Below are 18629 nucleotides of genomic sequence, written 5' to 3' on the forward strand. Positions count from 1 at the left end.
TAGGGAAGACTCTTGGTGTTTGCAGGCAAAGGAGAAATACATTTGCTATCAAAATCACTTTATATTCAGAGCTTTTTGGGAAGGCAGTACTACTGATAGACTAGGCTCTTCTGGGGAAGAACTGTCTTAATTGCACATGCCTGATGACAGATGTCTGGAAACATGGGACCTAACTAAAGCTTTTAGGTTCTCTTCTACCAGAAAAAGTAAGTGGGATCCTTTTCTTCTGCAAGGTAAGAGGTTATTTTAAGTTATTTCAAGGTGATAGTAACGTGAAGGAGTTTATGGAGGGGGGAGAAGCTGGTGCCATTAGGAAACTGCAAAGCTCTGTTAGAAGGAACGTGCTTTGTTGTGCTGCTTGTTGGCACAGTTACCGTGTCAGGTTGTTGAGGGAAGTAAATTTTCACAGAACCTAATAGTTTCCTCCTATGAGTAAGTGTCACCTCTGTCTCATTTAATTCCCACCTTTGCTTGTGGTGAGTGCCATTTCCATGCTGCATTTCTCAACTTCATTACCTCCAGACTGAGCACTGCCTGGGGAACAGCTTTCCAAACTGCAAGCAGCTTGTTTTGCAGAGCAAGGTGCAAATTTTCTCTGCTGTTTTTTCCCTGAGTTCGGTGACTCCCCACGACTGCAGTGACGGTGGCAGAGGTGACTCCTGTGAGCAGGCTGGGTCTCTGCCTGCAGGCTGGGGCTGCAGCTGGGTGGTGCTGGGGCTGCTGGGGTGGCACAGGCAGGCAGCAGTTGGTAAAACTGGTGTGTGGTCGTCAAGAGCAAGCAGCTGACCGTGAACAAATCTGCAGCTGGGTTGTAACCCAGCCTGGTGTCCAGCTTGCCCTGGTCTTTGCTGCCTCTTTCTAGGAGGAAAGTGATCTGTGGGAGTCCTTTTGCTGGGTTACATCACTTCTTTCCCTGAGCTGACTCATGGGTTTTGTCTGTTCTGTTTGCATCGGGTGGGAACTGAAGCTGTCAACAGCTGATCTTTCACCTTAAAGAGTCCAGCAACATTGGCAGTCCTGGAAGGAGAGGCAAAGACATCAGACAGGTCCTTGCCTGCATCTCTTGGCAGCATGGTTTGCAGTCAGGACAGTTCATGTGAGATTGACAGACAGAGGCAGTCCCAGCTTGGCCCCACTCCCACAGGAGTCTGCAGAATAGACTGGTGAGCAGTTTTGAAAAGCTCCTTTTTATCTGTCTCCTCGCCTTCACTTTTAACCAGATAGGAAATTGTTCATTATAAAAGGCCCAGTTGTACTTACAGCAGTCTCATCACCCATGTCTGAGGTGATGCTGCACAGGAGAGAAGCTGTTAATATCTGTGTTTATACATTTCTCTAAAGATGAGGAGATGACTGCAGTGGAAGATTAGTTTTGCTGTGAAAGGCACTGAATGAGCCGACCTGATCGAGGGGAAGACATTAAAATGTTACGCTCTTTAGTTTTCTCTGCTTCACTCAGACATTAGCTGCTGTGGTCTGTTGCTGTTTAGCAAATATGTTTGGGTCCAAGTGCTGCTTGAGATGATAGAAGCCCAACATGCTTTTTGAGGCAGAGGCAATTATTTGTTATGTGTTTGTACAGCTCCTAACACTTTGGATTGCTGTGCCTCCTGATTGCTAATGGCTGAGCAATAGTGTTTGTTAGAGCAGTTGGTAATAGCAGCCTGTGTTTCTGCCCTGTAGGGGAATTTGGTACATGTGCACAACCATGGATGTTAAAGATTTTGTACCTTTTAGAGGCACCACGAAGTCTGTACAGACCATCTAGCCTTCTGCCATTTTAAGTGCTTCCTTACTTCATTTCAGAGATATTTGTTTATTCTTTCCCCTGTTGCCCTCCCAAACTTTTCATATCTTTCCCATCTGGGCTCTTGCGTTTATAAACTCTTCTGTGTTTGGAGCTTGTAGGCAGCAACCACTTTGAAGCCTGCTTTTCTAACACAGACCAAATCCAGGGAAGCCAGGAAGCACCATGGGCTCTTGCCTCTGTTCTACGAGCTGGATGCTCAGCCCTGCACTCCCCGCTGTCAGTTAGCATCACCCTGCTAAGGAGGCCACAGAACTTCCCTGATTTACACAGCCTGGGGATCTGACAGAGTACAGGTATTTTCATTCATTTTGGGTTGTTTGTCTTGAGAAGTCACAGTGTGGCAGCTCCAGCTCCTGTTGTGTGAGACTCACATTACTGAAGCCTATCACTTTTTTCCTGGTGTGGAGAAGAAGAGCTGGTCAGCCCTGAGAGGGCCTGGAGTCCAGCCTCATAAAAACTGTCACCTTTTAGCCCTTCTCTTTGTCACTTCCTTTCCATAGCAGAGAAAATGGAAGTGTTTCCTGCTACCTCCTGTCTCTCTGTGATAAATTGCTGTGTTCTGTATTGGAAAGCATTGTATAGCTACTCTTAGCACTGAGATAAAGAAAATGCTGTGAACTGGCTGTATTGTGTTTGGCTTCCTTTCAGACAAGGCCAGTCTGGACACTGAGGACCTGATCTTCCTTTTGGGCCAGACCTCAGCTCACATTTGTGTGGGAGGCAGGGATTTATGTTTGCTTAAAGCCACATTTGTTCTTTTGGCATGGAGCCATTGAAGGTCAGTGTGATCCATAAATCTATAGAAGCGGGGTCTGCAGGTGCCCCTTGTTCTCCATATCCTCCTTTGAGCTCTCTTCCCTGCCCCGTGGCAGTGCTGGAACTGGCATGGACATCCTTGTGTTGGTGTTGTGCTGCATGGTTAGCACTTCCCTTACCCTCCCCAGCTGGGAGCTCCCAGCTCTCCAGGCAGGGGTGGTTTTGATCCCCCCCTTGTATTTCCAGTTGCCCGTGCTTGTAACCAGGAGGGTTTGTAGCTGAGCTATACTGTTGTTTCAGTTTGGATTTTTTTTTTTTTTTTGCCTGGATCTTTCCATTCAGTGACAAAAAAAGCTGGTGTCAGTATAGGTTATCTTTAAAGTGATGAGAATAGCCCTATTCCTGAATTCCACAGCTTTTCAGATTTGTTGTCTTTTATCAAGAGCTGTATTGTTAGGTTTGCTCCCCACAGGCCTGGGAGTCCTGATTCTCCAGGGCTTTAGCTTATGGCTGATAACTCAGTTTCAGTCTTGCTTATGTCCAGCATGCTGCCCCTGGTAGTGGAACAATTATATGAGTAGCAGAGTAGTCACTGGCAAAAATACTGGGATAGTTTTAGTTGAACAGGTAAAAGGAGATGGGCAAAGACAAATACACTGTGAAATTTTTATGACGTGGGTGTGCTAATCCAGCTGTGTGCCTAAAATTCCCTCTGGCTGAATCAGAGGAAAGCCACAGTGCAAAGAGTTTTATCCTGTCTGCTTGTTTTCACTGTGTGAGGTAAACTGGGAGAGAAGGAGGGACTGAGGTAGGCACAGAAAGGTTTTCATCCTGAGAACTGAGGCTGAGAGTGGGTTTCATCGTGCATGCTCAATCAGCCTTTGCATGGTTTGAGTCCTTTGGGGTCATTTAACACAGCATAAATCCCACCCTACACGCTCCTTGTGAGTTGTCTAGTTTTCCTCCTCCTGCAGAGATTTTTAATTAAAAATTTAGGACCAAAATAACTGCAGTACCGTCTTACAACTATTGTTGAAGGAAGAGCTGAATGCTCTCATCTGAGAAATAGGGTGGGGTTTATGCAAAGATACTCAGTATATTAATTTCCTGTAGAATTTCAGGGAGACTGGCTATATCAGAGGAAGTATAGGTGGATTCTAAATTTAAACCACTGTACAACAGATCTTGGTATACTACAGTGCCCAAAAGTCTGAAAAGCTGAACAGGGGCATATAAGGATCTCTTCAAAAATAGATGTACTTCCTTAAAATTTATTTGGTCATGTTTATTCAGCCCTCCTTATGAAGGCCCCTGAGATTTACAGATCCTGTCTGAATCTGATAGGAGGAACAAGAAAGTAGAGGAGTGGAAAATTCAGCATGATTGGAGCCCCACAGGATGTGGTCATTTCTCCATTGTTTGCCTGTTCTTCAGAAGTAGGGGAGCTGTTTAGCTATAATTTAGTAGGCTTGGGGTCAGAGCCACTGGGTGGAAATATAGTTTGTTATAGAAGATGTCAAGCTAGAAATACACTTATAATCTAAAATTCTTTGGGATAGTAGATGCTCATGGCATAATCTGGAAGTGAATCTTTGTGGTATTGAACAGCACTTGTTTTGTGTCTTGTAAGATGGTCTGTAAACATCCTTTCCTGCCATTACCTTTGCCTTACTGCTGTGTCAAAGTTCCCTTTGGGGCCCAAGCCTGGGAATGGCTCAACAGACTTGAGGTAGAAATTGATTTTGGTTTACTTTGTTACAAGGGGGCAGTATTTCACAAACAAGGCAGTAATGTCAGAAGGACCCTATCAAGCATGAAAGCTGGTCTTCAAATTAGTTTGGTATTTCCTAGTAATTGTGTGGTGGGAATGTGGCCCCAAGGCGCAATCTTTTTAGACTTAATTGGATAAAGGCAGAGGTGGATATCATAGAAAGCCATCAGTGAGGCTTGTAGTCATCTGGGATTTTTAAAAATGTCATTAAAAGTAGAATCCTTCTGTTAAAAGGGAATATGATCTCATTATGTGATTTAGATAGCAGGATGAGGCTGTAATGATGCTCTTTAATATGGTATTTTCAAAGAAAAATATCAAGGCAAGAACTGACCTTGAAGATGTAGCCTGCTTGCAAATGATGTAACTGCACTCCTGTCCAAAGCAAAGTGTTCTTTTCATGGCTTTAAATCTCCAATAGCCTTAGCTAAAGCAGCTAAGTTACTGTCTTATTTATGGTTCTGTGTACCTGATACCATATCTCACTGCCCTGAGTTTATCCCAAATCCTGTCAGCCCCTGCAGGAGTGGAGATGGCAGGTTCCATGAGGGACTGGGCTTCCTCTTCCCAAAGCCTGTCATGGTGAATCCATCAGGGTGGCCCTTACCAGAGCCTGGGGTCTCTCACCCTGGAGGTAGCTCTAGAAGAAATGGGTTATTAGAAAGCTGTTCTCTTAGATATTCAGTTACAGTTAAAAAGGATTATGTGGGAGGTCATTGGAAGGTATTGCTAACAGCACACGTCGAAACTTCAGGGCATGAGGGGATGTGGGATAGTCATTCCCCAAGCAATATGAACTGTGTGAGTTATGGAGAATTACTGGAAAGCTCAATGTGTCAAAGGTGGATGTGGTTTACCGTTATGTAATTCATTAATACTGTTCATGGGACTCAGAGACTTGCTCCAGAAATGCCCAGGACTGGAGATGTTGTGTTCACAGTGGGCCTCAAATGAAAACTGCCACTGGTGTATGAGCTGTCGATATCAATAACCACAACAAAAAGGAAGCAGAGCACTTCAAGTCTGCTTTTGAGGTGGTGAGTTTTTAGTTATATGTCCAGTATTTTCATCTTTGGGCCTAATATTATTTATATTGAAATTAATAAGTGAGCGCTTATTTCCTTAACTAGTACAAAGCTTTCAACACTGTTTTTTAGTGCCTAACCTTTTGTACCATGTCTCTGTGCCTGAGCCTCATGCCCATGGATGTCAAAGGGAGTGTTGCCTTTTGGCGTGGATGTGCAGTGCCAAATCACTGTGTGCTGCCCAGGAGCTGTGCCCACACTTCCAGCACAAGCAGCAGGGATTCAAGGGTCATCTGTATTGCAAGTGAGGTGGCTTATATCTGGCTTATGAAAAAGCTTGAGCAAGTAGCAGGCACCAGCATAGATTTCAGAATGAACTGGCCATGTGGTGCTCATTTGATTTCTCAGATATCATTTCTAGCCTGCCTTGGATGCCTTCCTTGTAGAGCCCCACTCCAGTGACCTAGCTGAAGGGTAATTTGTGTGCATGTGCCCAAGTTGTGCTTATACCTTGATTTTACATTGAGTTCACTGCTGAGAAGCAACTGTGAATGCTTGTGTCATCCCTGTGAAACTTTCAATTAAAGATGTATGGAAGTATTTCTAGATGAACAGAAATTTAGAGACAGAGATCTGATTCCTGAGTTTGTCTCAAAGTGAATACTTACTGGAATTTCTTGGCTAGTTTGTTACGAAAATTGCATCAGGAGATGAGTTGTGATCTGTGATGGCACATTTCTTCCTATACGCGGCACACGTGCTTCGTTGTACTTTATGTTTTGGTGGGGAGTCTTTGCTAATCTGAGTTTTGACTTTCTTTTCCTGCTCAAAAGAACGCTGATGAGAGATATCAGTAACAAATAATGGTAAGCTTTAAATAAAAATTCAGTAAGATGGATAAGGTACTTGGTATATACTTAACAGGTGTGATTTATCTCTTCAGTTGAAAATATTAGAACATGGGATTAAAGGGCTGAAGAGGATTCCAAGCAAGCACTTTACCTTCCTGAATAGATTGGTGCTTCAAGAAAATGCCTTTGCATGAGCTATATTGAATTGAGATGCCTTCAGGAACTGGGGGCTAAAGGAGATTATGCAAAGTATGATTTACTGAAAATAAAGTGAGGGACTGAGATAAAAAGATCTGCAGGAAAGGGTCTCACTCCTATTTTTCACTGAATGCTGGAGACTTTCTCATCCTTCTGGTAGTGTGGGTTAGACCTTCAATTCTGCATGCACCTGCCATTACCAGGGAAATAATTAATGTTGATGTACTAGTTGTAATTACAGCAAGTGAGGTATGATCTATGCAGTTAACACGGGGAAAGACCAGTGGAATGCTAAGTCAGGAGAAGCTCCTCAGTGCTAGTGGGAAATTTAATATGCTTTGTTAAATTAATAGCCTTTGCATAACAATCAACTTATAGTTTAAAGGGCAGAGGAGGTAGATGTAAAAATCATTAAGCATTCATTTCAGCAACCCACTTGATATTCTTAGCTGGAAGAAATCGCCAGTGTAACGTTTCCTGAGTCAGTTGCAACTGTTTTAAGAAAAAAAGCAAACCACATGAGGATTGTGTAGGTAGTGCTTATTGCAGTGCCCTTTTCTAAGCCATAAGGTTGCAGTGATCCCTTTCCCAAACACTACATGACTTTAGTGATGGGCTGGTGTTTGCTCACAGATGTTTATCCAAGCCAGAGATGATTCTGAAGATGAGGTTTTCCTACATGTCAAATAAAAACATTCTGCCCTATGTGACCCTACCTTGAAATTTCTTAGTCCTGTGTTAGATAGGGATCCCCAGCAGGAACGACTTGGGATGTCTTTTTCTCAGTGTAGGCATTCAGGGCCTGGTTTTGCCTGCAGTTGTTCTGTTTGTAGTCTTTGTACATAATGCTCACCGTAGAGAGAGATTAGTTGTAAGAAGATTATGCATCTGAGTGCTGCTGGTGTGCCTGAAGCTGGAAATGTTCTGGTGTATACAAAGAAAACATTAATCAAGACGTCTTACAGAGAATTAAGGGAGGAAATAGTTTTGTCTCCTGATTACTATGTGAGTTTCACTGCCCAGTGCAGGAAAAGGCAGGGAGAGAGGCAGGAGGTGATAGAAAGAGGTTGTTCTTCTGTTCTCAGAGGGCAGATTGCTGGGGTGGCTGTGGCAACTTCCACAAAAACAGCACAAGGGAGGCAGCTCCAAGGACTCTGCAGGACATGTGAGCTTTGAATTAGACTGTAGGAACAGACTAGCCATGCTCCTGAGCTTGCCAAAGCAGCTGAGAGAAATCTGTTGCATATAATCTTAACAAAGCCCATCCCTTGGTTGGAGATGGGTGTCTTCAGCAACCCACATTACTTGATTTTCCAGCCTGGGCTGATTGGCAAGCTGAGTACTGTGGCATGCATAAAATCAGAGCACTCTTGCAGTACAACCAGGGAGGAAAGGTCCCCTTGCCTGCACCACAGAGAAATAGCTGACCCTAAATAATTAAAGGAATAGAGAATAGCTGACACCTGCTGTGAAGCTCCATTGCTTCAGGTTCCAACTCACACCACAAGAGCCCAAAATATTCGGTGTCAGCTGCAATATGTGCATTTTGCCATTTCTCTAGTCAACAAACATGAATTAGGTAGAGAAAAACATTGCCTGCACAGCCACTTTTTACTGTATCAGGTTTCATTTAACTGTTAGTAGGGGGTTGGTTGTCCAATTATCTATCTTATTAATAGGCATTTTTGGGAATAGCTTTCAGAAACAGATTTCTCAGACTTCCTAAATTGATTGTGGTTCTTCAGCTGTTGTAAATCACCAGCACAGCACTGAACTAATAATTTACCCTTATTGAGGATCTGTGCTGCTGTTTTTCCTTATGAATACTTAGAACTGTAATCACTAGAAATGTATCTGCTAACAATTTGCCTTCTCATTTCATTCATGAAATTTTTACCTCCTCAGGGTTAATTGGATCAGGAAATGTCAGTATCTTTAGATCTAATTTTCCCTGTTGATGCAGGCTTTGGAGTGAATGACTGCTTTGAATACAAAACACAATTTAATTTAATTTCTGGGGAATACTTAGTGACCAGAAAAAGAGAAGGTTGTTGGAAGCAAGCTTTGAATAAATTAAGAGCCCCCCTTAACTAGCACAGCCTTCTTGACTATATAAACCCCCTAATTAACTATTTATAGAGAAGTACGTATTTCCAATCTATTTTAAAATGCTGGAAATGAGAGTAAGCAAACCAACCTACCCACAGGTTTTCAGAGGGTAAGGACAACATAGTATCTGCACAGTGTTTAACTGTGTGGTAATTATATATCAGGAACTTTGAAAATTTAAAGAAGGAGCCAGGAAAATTCCATCCCCAGAAGCTTCAAGCCTGATGCTGAAAGTGACCACTATCTTCCCGGCAAGCACAAAAGGCCCAGGATGCAGAACAGCTGTGTGTGAAAGGCATCTCTGCAGCCACAGTGATCATCTTTACGTGTTTTAATCACTGCCTTCATCCAAAATGGGTCCAGTCCCAGAAGAGGAGAGCAGTGGCAGTTCCCATTTGCTTTAATAGCAGCCACAAGGTTTGCTGATAAAGTAACTTTTATTCTTGCCCCATTGCTCTGCGTTGGTTATTCCTGAAGCCACCTGGGAAGGGAAGTCCCACTGTGCTGTTGCACCCCGTTAAATTCACCGCTTTCATTTGTCCTGTGCTCCGTGGGCGTTTGACATAGACTTCTCTTCTGCTGTATTTTGCGTTTTTAAAAGATAAAGAGGTCTCAAAGACAGGGTTAGTAAGAAATTTATTTCTTCCTGCTGAATTATTTATTCCTTTTCAAGCTCTGGTGAACAGCCCACATTTAACAGCCCATTACTGCTTAGAGAGCTGTCAACACAAAAGGAGCAATCCTGAAAAGTACTGTGTTTAGTGGCTCTATCAATACTCTCTGTATTACCTTTCCTTCATTTTTAGGATCAGGAGCACAGAATGGAAGGGCAGAAATCACCTGAGCTGCAAACTTCAGGGCACTTTAGTCTACCAAGGCTAACAATCAGGTAAATCCATGCAAGAGCTAGAATGAAGGCTTTTCATTATGAGGTTATTTTCCTAAGTGAGCTTATGGATTCTGCACCAGTTGGCATCTTCAAATCAAGACATGTTGTCTTTCTAGGACAATCTTCATCTCATCTGCTGGATTTGGAGGGAATGCAGTAGCAGTGGGTGACATTTCTTGCCTTGTGTTACATAAGTGATTTGGCGACAGAATGGCAATTTTTGGCCCTCTGCAATTCTGGCCCCATTTTGATTTTTACCTTCTCTCTATTCCATGAGCCCCCACAGAACTGGTTCCCATGAAGCATCTGCCATATCCTGAAGCAACCTCCAAAATACTGATTTAGAAGTAGATTTGGGTTTCAGAACAACAGTGTTGTCTTCAAATCAGCTGTGGAAGATTTGAGGCTCAAAATCACTCACAGTGATTTTGAAGAAGAGGCTTGTCTTCTGTTGTTGCTTATTTCTTACCAGATACATCAGCAGCACTAAATTTTTGTATGTTTTCTGGATTATTTGGGTGTGTAAAGAGCCCAGTTATGAAAAGCAGTGAATGCACCTCGCCCCTTCCTGTTACATCCCTTTGGAAAATTGTCCCTGGCATCTACTGTTCATCTTCCCCTACAGCTCTCATGAGCTTTATGTTATTTGAAGCCAGCTTGGGCAGTCAGACCTTTATGGACAGATATTACAAGTAGTTCTCTGAGTAAGTGAGCAATGAGGCCTCAATTTCTTACGGATTTGTGGCTTATGTTGGATTCACTGATGTTTGGTAATAGCTGGGTTCAGAGGACAGCTTTACAGTTTCCCTTCTTTCTTTAGCCACTGATATTTTAAGAAGATACAACTTTTAAGAAACTAATATTTTCAAGTTTTCTAATGCCTGTCGGAGCTCTGTGACTTTTTCAAATGGGACAAAAGGGATTGGGAGGGAGGATGAAACAGGGTTAGATACAGATGCAGACACACACACAGATGTTTTTTGGAAACCAAACCAAATATTTCAAGTTTATCATAGAATCTTAATAATGTGAACTGCATTTTCTCCCAAAAAGGAAAAAAATGTCTAATATATTAAGAAAACCCAAAATACAAAAGAAAAAAAGTTTGGTTTTGTGATTTTGTGCTACACAAGAGCCTGTCTGGATGAGGATCAAATGTATCTTATGTAGATATCTTTGAAAAACAAGCCAGAAAACACCATACTGGTGGCACGGTGCGTTGCATGGTTGTGTGTGTGTGTGTGACAGACCCATTTCTGCTGCTGTTTCTTGGGGAGCTTCAGTCACTGGGTGCTTTCTGCCAAAAAGCACCAGTTAAGAGGAACTTACACTAATTGATCTGTGTGGTCAAAAAGAGATGAGCTGCTGCCACAAGTTTGTATGAAGATATGTAAGAGAAGAGCCAGACCTGAGAAAAGTCTTTTTCCTTTGTTACTGGCTGTTCCCAGTTGAACAAGGCCTCCAGAATTTTTCTGCCATCAGGCTGATGGCTTAAGTAACTATGGGAATGAGAGAGCATCAGCACAGTAATTCTGACAATTATTCTGTAGTTAAATAGTGTGAAATAGTAAGTGAGCAAAACATTAGAGTATCGGTCTCTCTGCTTAGTAAATATAGCAACAGTTGAATGAAAATGTGTTTTAAGGTTTTGCTACTGACATCAGTGTGAGCTGGCTGGCAGTTTTTCACTGACACAGCTCATGGTATTCTGAGACAAAATGATGATGGACCCAGCCTTTCTGTTGCCTTGTCAGGGCATAAGAGCTGATGGATGGATGGTTTATGTTTGTAACCTGTTCTTCAGCCTGCTTCTTCTGGGTGGGCCTGGGATTTCTGAACACCTTCCTGCACAACTGGCACAGCCTCGCCAGGTCACTGCTTTTTGGGGGAAAATATCCCACTCATCTGCTTTTGTTCTGAGCCACTTACGAGCAGTTCTAGAGGTCGAGAGTTGAGACTGCCTTTCTGGGAACAAGGACAAAAAATAGCTCACTGTTAGCATTCCAAACCCAGCTATTTAGACCTAGATTATTTTTAAATACTTTGCTTTCAGACACATAGCTGGCTGTATTTTCCTCCTCTCTCTCCTTATTTTTTCTGAAGTTACCGGTTAAGTTTTGTGTCTTCCCTGCCACCCCCCTGCCCCCCCAGCTGTATGCAATCAAGAGTTTCTAAGCAAATAGAGGTTTATTTACATTGCTAAGTTAGGTATGGTACCTGCTGCCTCGGAGATGCCGCTGGCCACAGGGGGAACCTGGGGACGTTTTGAGCCTGGACGTGTTTGCGGAGCGCTTTCCTGAGCTGTTGAATTGACAGGAGGCAGGGCAGCAGCGAGTGGAAAGCTGCAGCCACCTCATTTCACCCAGCTGCATGACATGGCATCAGCCTGAAACACAGCCCTGCAGGAGGTGCCAGGCGAAGGCTCTGCCCGTGGCAGCCCCATCCAGTGTCCGTGTCCTGGAGCTCAGACAAAGCCTTTCCCCAGGAGTTGTGTGAAAGGGTTGCAGTGAAGTTCTGCTGCTGAGTGTGTGCTGTCTTACACTGCTTCACAGTGGGGCCATGCTGACACACAGGGCTTTTGGAGTTCTCGGAGAGCACTGCACAGACCTTGTTTCATCCTGCACGGATGATGCAGGCCCACAGGGGACACACATCCCCTTCAAATGGCAGCTGTGTAGCCCGAGGGAGCCCCATTTTTGGGTTAGCCCCACCTGCTACCCATTAGCCTGTTGTTGAATATTACAGACCCTCACACCTGATGTCTCAGGCATCCCATGGTGAGCTGGTTTCAGAAAGACCTGCTGCTCAAAGTGGTTTTGGTAACCCATGCACATTGCTGGAGTCCAGCCTGGTTTAGAGCAAATTAAGCTCTTGGGCACTGAGGCCTTCTCTTGGGGGAAAAAAGGACCAGATTCTCTCTTGCCTTCTACACAGCAGCTAGTTTATAAAGCTGATGCAGCCTGCTGGGCAAATAAATTTTTAAAAATTACAAAACCTGCAACACTGGGCCTGTTATCTACAGGGATTGGCTGGGCAGGTGGAGCTACAGAGCCCAGATAAAACACAGGAGGGGAGTTTCTCAGTGGGACACATTCATGGCATCTGCTTATGTGGTGTCTTGGCCGTGAAGGCTGAGCTCCAAGAGGCCATGGAGGGTTCCCCATGAAACTGGGGCATTTGGGCAGCTCAAGTACAGCGGTGGACCTGGGAGCAGGAAGGGTAGCATAGGGTGTTCTAGCCTGTTATCAGCCCATTTCCCACCTGTGCCACCTTAGGAGCATGTTGGTCCTGCCCTCCCAAACTGCACTGTGACTCTGGGCAACCTTTTCTTCTTTGTTTTCCCAGTAGCCTAAAAGAGATGGGAAAACTTGGAGATGCTTTTCAGGAAATGTGTGCTATCCTTAAAGGATTTTCCTTACCTCAGTAGCTGTCCCCCAGAGAAGCAGCAGACCTTGTGGTGAGGGATGCCACCCAAAGGCTGGGTTAACACTTACTGCTCTCCAGAGCCCTGCCTCTGGCTGCACATGGGGAGAGAATAAAGCCTGTAACTTGGGAAGGAGACAGTCATAATATCTGTTTGTAAAGGGTAAGAAAGAACTGCTTGTTGGATGGGTATAAAAAACCCCTTTAATTCCAGCCAGGATGGTCTAATGCATTAGCCAAGCCTTGGTAAAGAGCAGAGTACCACCAGTACAGGGATGCAGGGAGGCTTTTGGGGACACAAATGCTGGTCTTTACCCTCACAGAGCAGCAATGGTTATCTTACTGATCAAACTGCAGGGCTGATCTTAATAGCATTTTAAAGAAACCAAAATCATTTCTATATGTTGTAATAGGAAATAAGGGTGGGAGTAACTGGTGTGATCTCCTCTTGCTGCTCCCTGCAGCCAGTGCAGCTGGTCTTCCTCCACACAGCTCAGATTGATGTTGATTTGTGCGGAGACAGTGTAACTCTGCTGGCACCAATGGAGTTGCATTTATGAGACTCAAAAGCCTTTAAAAAAAAGAGTTTCAGGCACTGTGTACTGAATGTTAGGCACTGAATGCACCCAGTGAGTAGCTATTATCCTAATAGATCCTCGTAGGCAGGAAGATGTTATACTGCCTGGATTCACTGAGGAGCAGTGTCCTCTTCCCTACAGTTTACCAATACTGAGAGTCAGCTAATCAGCAATTGTAGCTTCAAACTAATACCAGTTTTTTTCCCCTGCATAGCCTTCTGGCACTCTATAAAAAGATCTGGTACACTGCATAGGATTAGGTGGCTTTGAAGCAGTGGAGCCATGTAGGTGTGAAAACTTTGATTTCCTGTGTCTTGAAATGAACTGTAATTTCTATCTTTCTTTTTCAGAAAACCCCCACAGCTCATGCCATGAAGGAGGAGAACTTTCTTCGTCGCAGGTTCTCCCTCTGTCCGGCCTCGTCCACCCCTCAAAAGGTTGATCCTCGCAAGCTGACGCGCAATCTGTTCTTCGGGGCCGACAATGACATCTACCCACTCAGCCCAGGTTGGTTTCTGGTGTGTCAGTGCAGAAAGCAGTGTGTCTTAGGTGCTTGACTGCAAGTAGGTACTTTAGCATGCCGCCAGGAAACAAAGAGAAACAAGAATGTGAAACAGAAAGTGAGAGAAGCTGCTGCAACACAGGTAGCACTGGATCCCAGACAGTGCTGCTTTCATGATGCTGTTGTTTTTCACTGGCATGGCATTAAGTGGGAATGGAGGGCATGAGAATTGGGGTTTGTAACTGTTTGAATGCTGCATGGCCTTACATTTATAAAATGACTATAGTGTTTTCAGGCACATCCACTTTAAGGCACTTGATGTGTTTTGCCCTAAGCATTGGACTTGCTTAAAATTTACTGTCCCCATTTGCAGATGTTTAATGGCAGGTTTCCCTGTTCAGATTTAGAGCCCAGGATAAATATTACAAGAGCAAAATTTCTGTGGTTAATGTTCTGTAAATATCTACAAGCACTACAAGTACCAGGAATCTTGACAGGTTGCAATGAATGGCAGACTGGCTTTAAGCATTCTCTTTACATCTTTGGGGTTTTGTTTTTTTTTTTTTTTAGCTTTGAATTTCCTAGCACCTTTCTTGAGGGGAAAAGAGCTCATTTTATTGTTTCAGAATTTGTTGCTCACAGTAAACATTGGAGTCTTTCCTTGATTGCAGTTTGCAGACAGTGCTGCCGTTCCAGTCCGTAAACAAGTGCTTCAGGGGGCAGTCACAAGTTTGTTGAGCTGTCATCTGCAGCTGCCATGTCAGTGCTAAGTAGTCAAACCTCACAGCACCTTCGTGAGGTTTCAAAACACTGATATCTGGAGAAAGAACATAGCATCTGTCAAAAGGTTTCAGTGCTCATATAGATGTAGCACCCAGCAGCCTCTATGGGCTTTGCAGATGTAGTACAAAACCAGGTCTGGGTTTCCTGAACTAATTGTTTTTAAGTGCAAAGGTTTCAAGGGACTCTGATTTTGCAGGTATTTTGTTTATGAGTGTCTGCTGTAAGGCAGTGGGGAGCCTATTTTCAGCAGTGCTGACTAATCCTGGCTGTCACTGAGGCTGGAAGCTTCAACAACCTTTCAGTAATCAAATTGAAAACAATTTAAAATGGGACACCTAAAATCTCATACATTTCAAACCTGGAGGGACTTCTGAACAGATGACTGCCCATAAATACAGTCTGTACAAATGTGTGGGAAATAAATAACTCACTTCTGCTATCCTTGGGAGCTGAAGGGCTGATTTTCCAGCCTGTATTCACTTCCCCTTGCTTTGAGGTGATGGAGAGCCATGGTTTAGAGTTTGCCCAGTTCTTTCTTCAGTTCTTACCAGCATTTTCAATGCTAAAAAAGTTACTGACTCCCTCACAGTGGTCTTTCAGTGCTGTAATCTTTTAGAAACCAGGGAAAGTTGAGGGTTTCAGTGTGGAGGAGGTGGCTGGAAGAGTTTTCTCTTCCTCAGCTTCCCCCATCACCTTGTTTCTCCTTGATCCCTGCTGGCAGCCTTTGCTGGGCTCAGCAGAACAAGTGCCTTGAGCCACGTTGGCTCTTCTGTTCTGCTGCACAGTTCTCCCAGGAAACCTCCAGTACTGGTGTCAGTGAGGGCTGTTAGCCCTCAGTATTGCAAAGGAAGAGCATAGGCCAAAGGATTTGTAAAGGAGAGAATATCCATTTCAACAAACAGAATTTACTCCTTCAGTCAGGGGATTTCTTGCAGGGAGTGTGGGGTTTTGTCTATCCTTAGTCCTCTTTTACTCCTTTCATTTCTTTTCCCATCCCCAAAGAGCTGCCTTGTCTCTTTGTTTTCCTCATATTTCCTGCAAGAAGGGCATGTAACTCTTCACGTTCAGTTGTCATTTCCTATGGCAGGATCTGCTTTCACTCCTTTGCTGCTGCTTCTGCCTTGTTTCCCCTGAACCGTGTGTGCTTCTCCCTCCCTTCTCCTGTTCCTCTGAACAATGCTGCTATCACCACAGATAAGCCACAGGTCTGTGTCCATAAGCTGCATCCAGTATTTCTCTTTCTCTATTTTTCTCTGTTGTTTTACATGAGCTTTCAGTTCTTGAGGCTTTTCCAGTGGTCTGTGTTTTGCTGCTTGAGCCCAGCTGGTTTTCTTTACATGAGCACTGGGCTGATTGTGTTGAGTGGGTGCAGTGGGCAGCAAAGCCCAGTGATTTCCTGCCCAGAATTCAGTGGGTTGTGATGTGGCTGGAGCTGCAGGTCTCACTGCACCATCACCTAGGATTCGCCCTCCAACAATGAAGATGTGCAAGTAAATACTTCAGAGAGGAGGGAGTGACAGACTTTACACCTCAGGAGAGCTGTGCTATGGAGATTCAGTGCAGCAAGAGAATTTATTTTTTTTCAAAGGGAACATATGGGAAATGCAGAGGGCACTATCTGAAATAACACTTTGGACTTCTTGCCTCTTGCTTGCATACAAAAGTGCTAATGATTCTTGTAACTGAGAGAAAATAGGGACCTCACAAATTAGAGAGACATGAATTCTTATTCCTTGTTCATGTCTGTCTTTCACTTAGCCATGAGGAGAGAGAACCTTTCTCTGTTTTCTGTTTCAGAGGATAGGAAATTTATTGGGCAAGTAGCTAAAAAAATTTTTACAGAATCTCTCTTTCTGATTAGGCTGCAAGATCACACAGTCTTGAAATAAAAATTTAGATTAGCTTATCTGCATCCTAAGAGATGTACTTTCATGAATATGGCAATTTTCCTGTGAAGGATACATGGAACTACATTTCAGGTGTTCACACTGGGTCATGTGGCTGGTATTTACAGCAGAAATGGGTTTTATTCACAATAGTTTTGTCACACATCAGAGCTTGTATTTCCTCTTGTAGTTTACCAGTCATGCTTGCTGTATTGTTCTTTATAAAAGGGAAAGGCAAATGCACTTGTAGGATTTATGCCAGGCTGAAAACCAAAGAGAAGGAATGGTTACTGTTCTGAAAATGAACTAAATATTTAGTTTTCCTGTGCATGACAATAATGGACAAAAAGTGGCAGTAATTCTACTCTGTAGCCACAAAACTGGAGTATTGGCAATCTTCTTCACAGTGTGATGAAGGCTGTTTCCATAAGCACTGCTGATTCTCTTCCCAAAGTCTTTTTTGTTATTTGGTGCAGAACTTTTGGGCTACTTTGTGGACGACCCTTCTTTGTGTGCCCTGGTAGCAGTCAGCACTTTAAATTGCGAGAGATTCAGCTCTCTTTCTGCTGTGGGCATTGTGTTTTCTTGATCAGGGTGATAAGAGCTTCAGCTTCTATAGCCAGGTCATGTTTAGCTCCTTTTATGTTTTTCTGTGGTTTCCTATTTATTTTCTTGAGGTGGCTGTGTCTGTTGTGCTCTGGGTGAGACTCCTGCTTTTGGGCTTTCTGTGCACTTAACTGTGTGTTTTTGAGTTTTTGAGAAACTTCCACAATGTTCCTGTGAAGTTTGGTTTCCAAACAAGGGCTGGCCCCCTCCTTCTGCATGGCTGCAGCAGGTCTGCCTGAGACAGACTGCAAAGATAGCTCTCCTCTGAGAAACAGCCTTTCCCTCACCATATCCAGTAGATTTAATGAGTTTGGCACAAGAAACTAGGAGATGTTGCTTCATAAACATACCTAATGAAGCCCTGAAAATGATACAGTAAGAATGGACAGTTGTGTGTTCCTTTTTTTTCCATAATGCTCTGTGAGCAGGATGGTCCAGAACCTCAGGAACAGGGAAAATCTCATTGTTCAGGTGCAAATCCTTTTAACTGCATTTCTGAGAGAAGGCAGAAATGTCTCACATCCAGGCTTTTTGTATGTCTACAAGCTTGGAGTTAAGCTTTCTTTAAGAAATTAGACAATAAAGAATGGATGTGAATTCTGTTATGCTAATAGACACCATTCCCTTGGAGCAGACAGCAGCTGATTCCCATTAACTTTACTTGAACTTTTAGACCATATGTTACTTTCCCATACATGCACAGAAAATACTTTTCATGGGAAACAAGTGCAGCAGCCACGTGGCTTTATGATTTTTTTCCATCCTCCTCTGCCTCTTTCAGGAAGAAGGGGGTTATAGAGATGAAAATGCGATGAGAGAAAGAGAAAGTATGGAGACACAGATTCTAATCCATGCACAGCAGTGCTTATGGCCATCCCACTTGTCGTAGTAGCACAAAGGCACTGTCAAACCTCTGGCCACTGGGGATTTTTCTTTTTATTTTCTCCTGCCCACAAACATCAGGTTTCGGAGTGCATTATTTAGGGCTCAGTGTTTCCAAGGGAGGTGTGACAGCTGACAAAGTAGGTTAAGAGATGGATCCCTTGTTGTTGCATCACCTTCCTGCATGTCTGTGTGGGTCTTTCCTCCACTCCACTCCACTCCACGCCATGCCACACCACGCCACTCCACTTCCCCACATGAGTGGTGCATGTGCTGTCCCTCTTCTCCCAGACCTCCTGTGGCAGCACAGGCTTGTGGCTGACTTTTCTAACAGAGCTGGCTTCTTAAATGGCTGTTCTGATAATTCCAGGAGGAATTACGGTTCTGACACATCTATGACAGCTTCTGCTGACTTCAGGAGAATCAGGGTTTTCCCTTGCTGGTTTTGGGTTTGATGGTGTTTCCAAGGCTGCCCCACGCAATGTTAGGAACATTTTCAACTGTTGCCATGTTTGCAGTGTGTTACAAATGGATTGTGTTTCACTGTCTTTGTGGTTCTT

General features: G+C 43.7%; 1 protein-coding gene across 1 annotated transcript in view; it reads left to right on the top strand.

Annotated features, from left to right (window-relative positions):
* Positions 1–18629, top strand: part of OSBPL5 (oxysterol binding protein like 5) — a 181112-nt gene that overhangs the window by 60789 nt on the left and 101694 nt on the right. Inside the window, 1 exon segment of the mRNA XM_017726609.1 lies at positions 13761–13917. Coding sequence (XP_017582098.1) covers positions 13761–13917 — 157 coding nt within the window.

Source organism: Corvus brachyrhynchos, unplaced genomic scaffold (assembly GCF_000691975.1).
Source record: "Corvus brachyrhynchos isolate BGI_N302 unplaced genomic scaffold, ASM69197v1 scaffold62, whole genome shotgun sequence".
NCBI classification, from domain to species: domain Eukaryota; kingdom Metazoa; phylum Chordata; class Aves; order Passeriformes; family Corvidae; genus Corvus; species Corvus brachyrhynchos.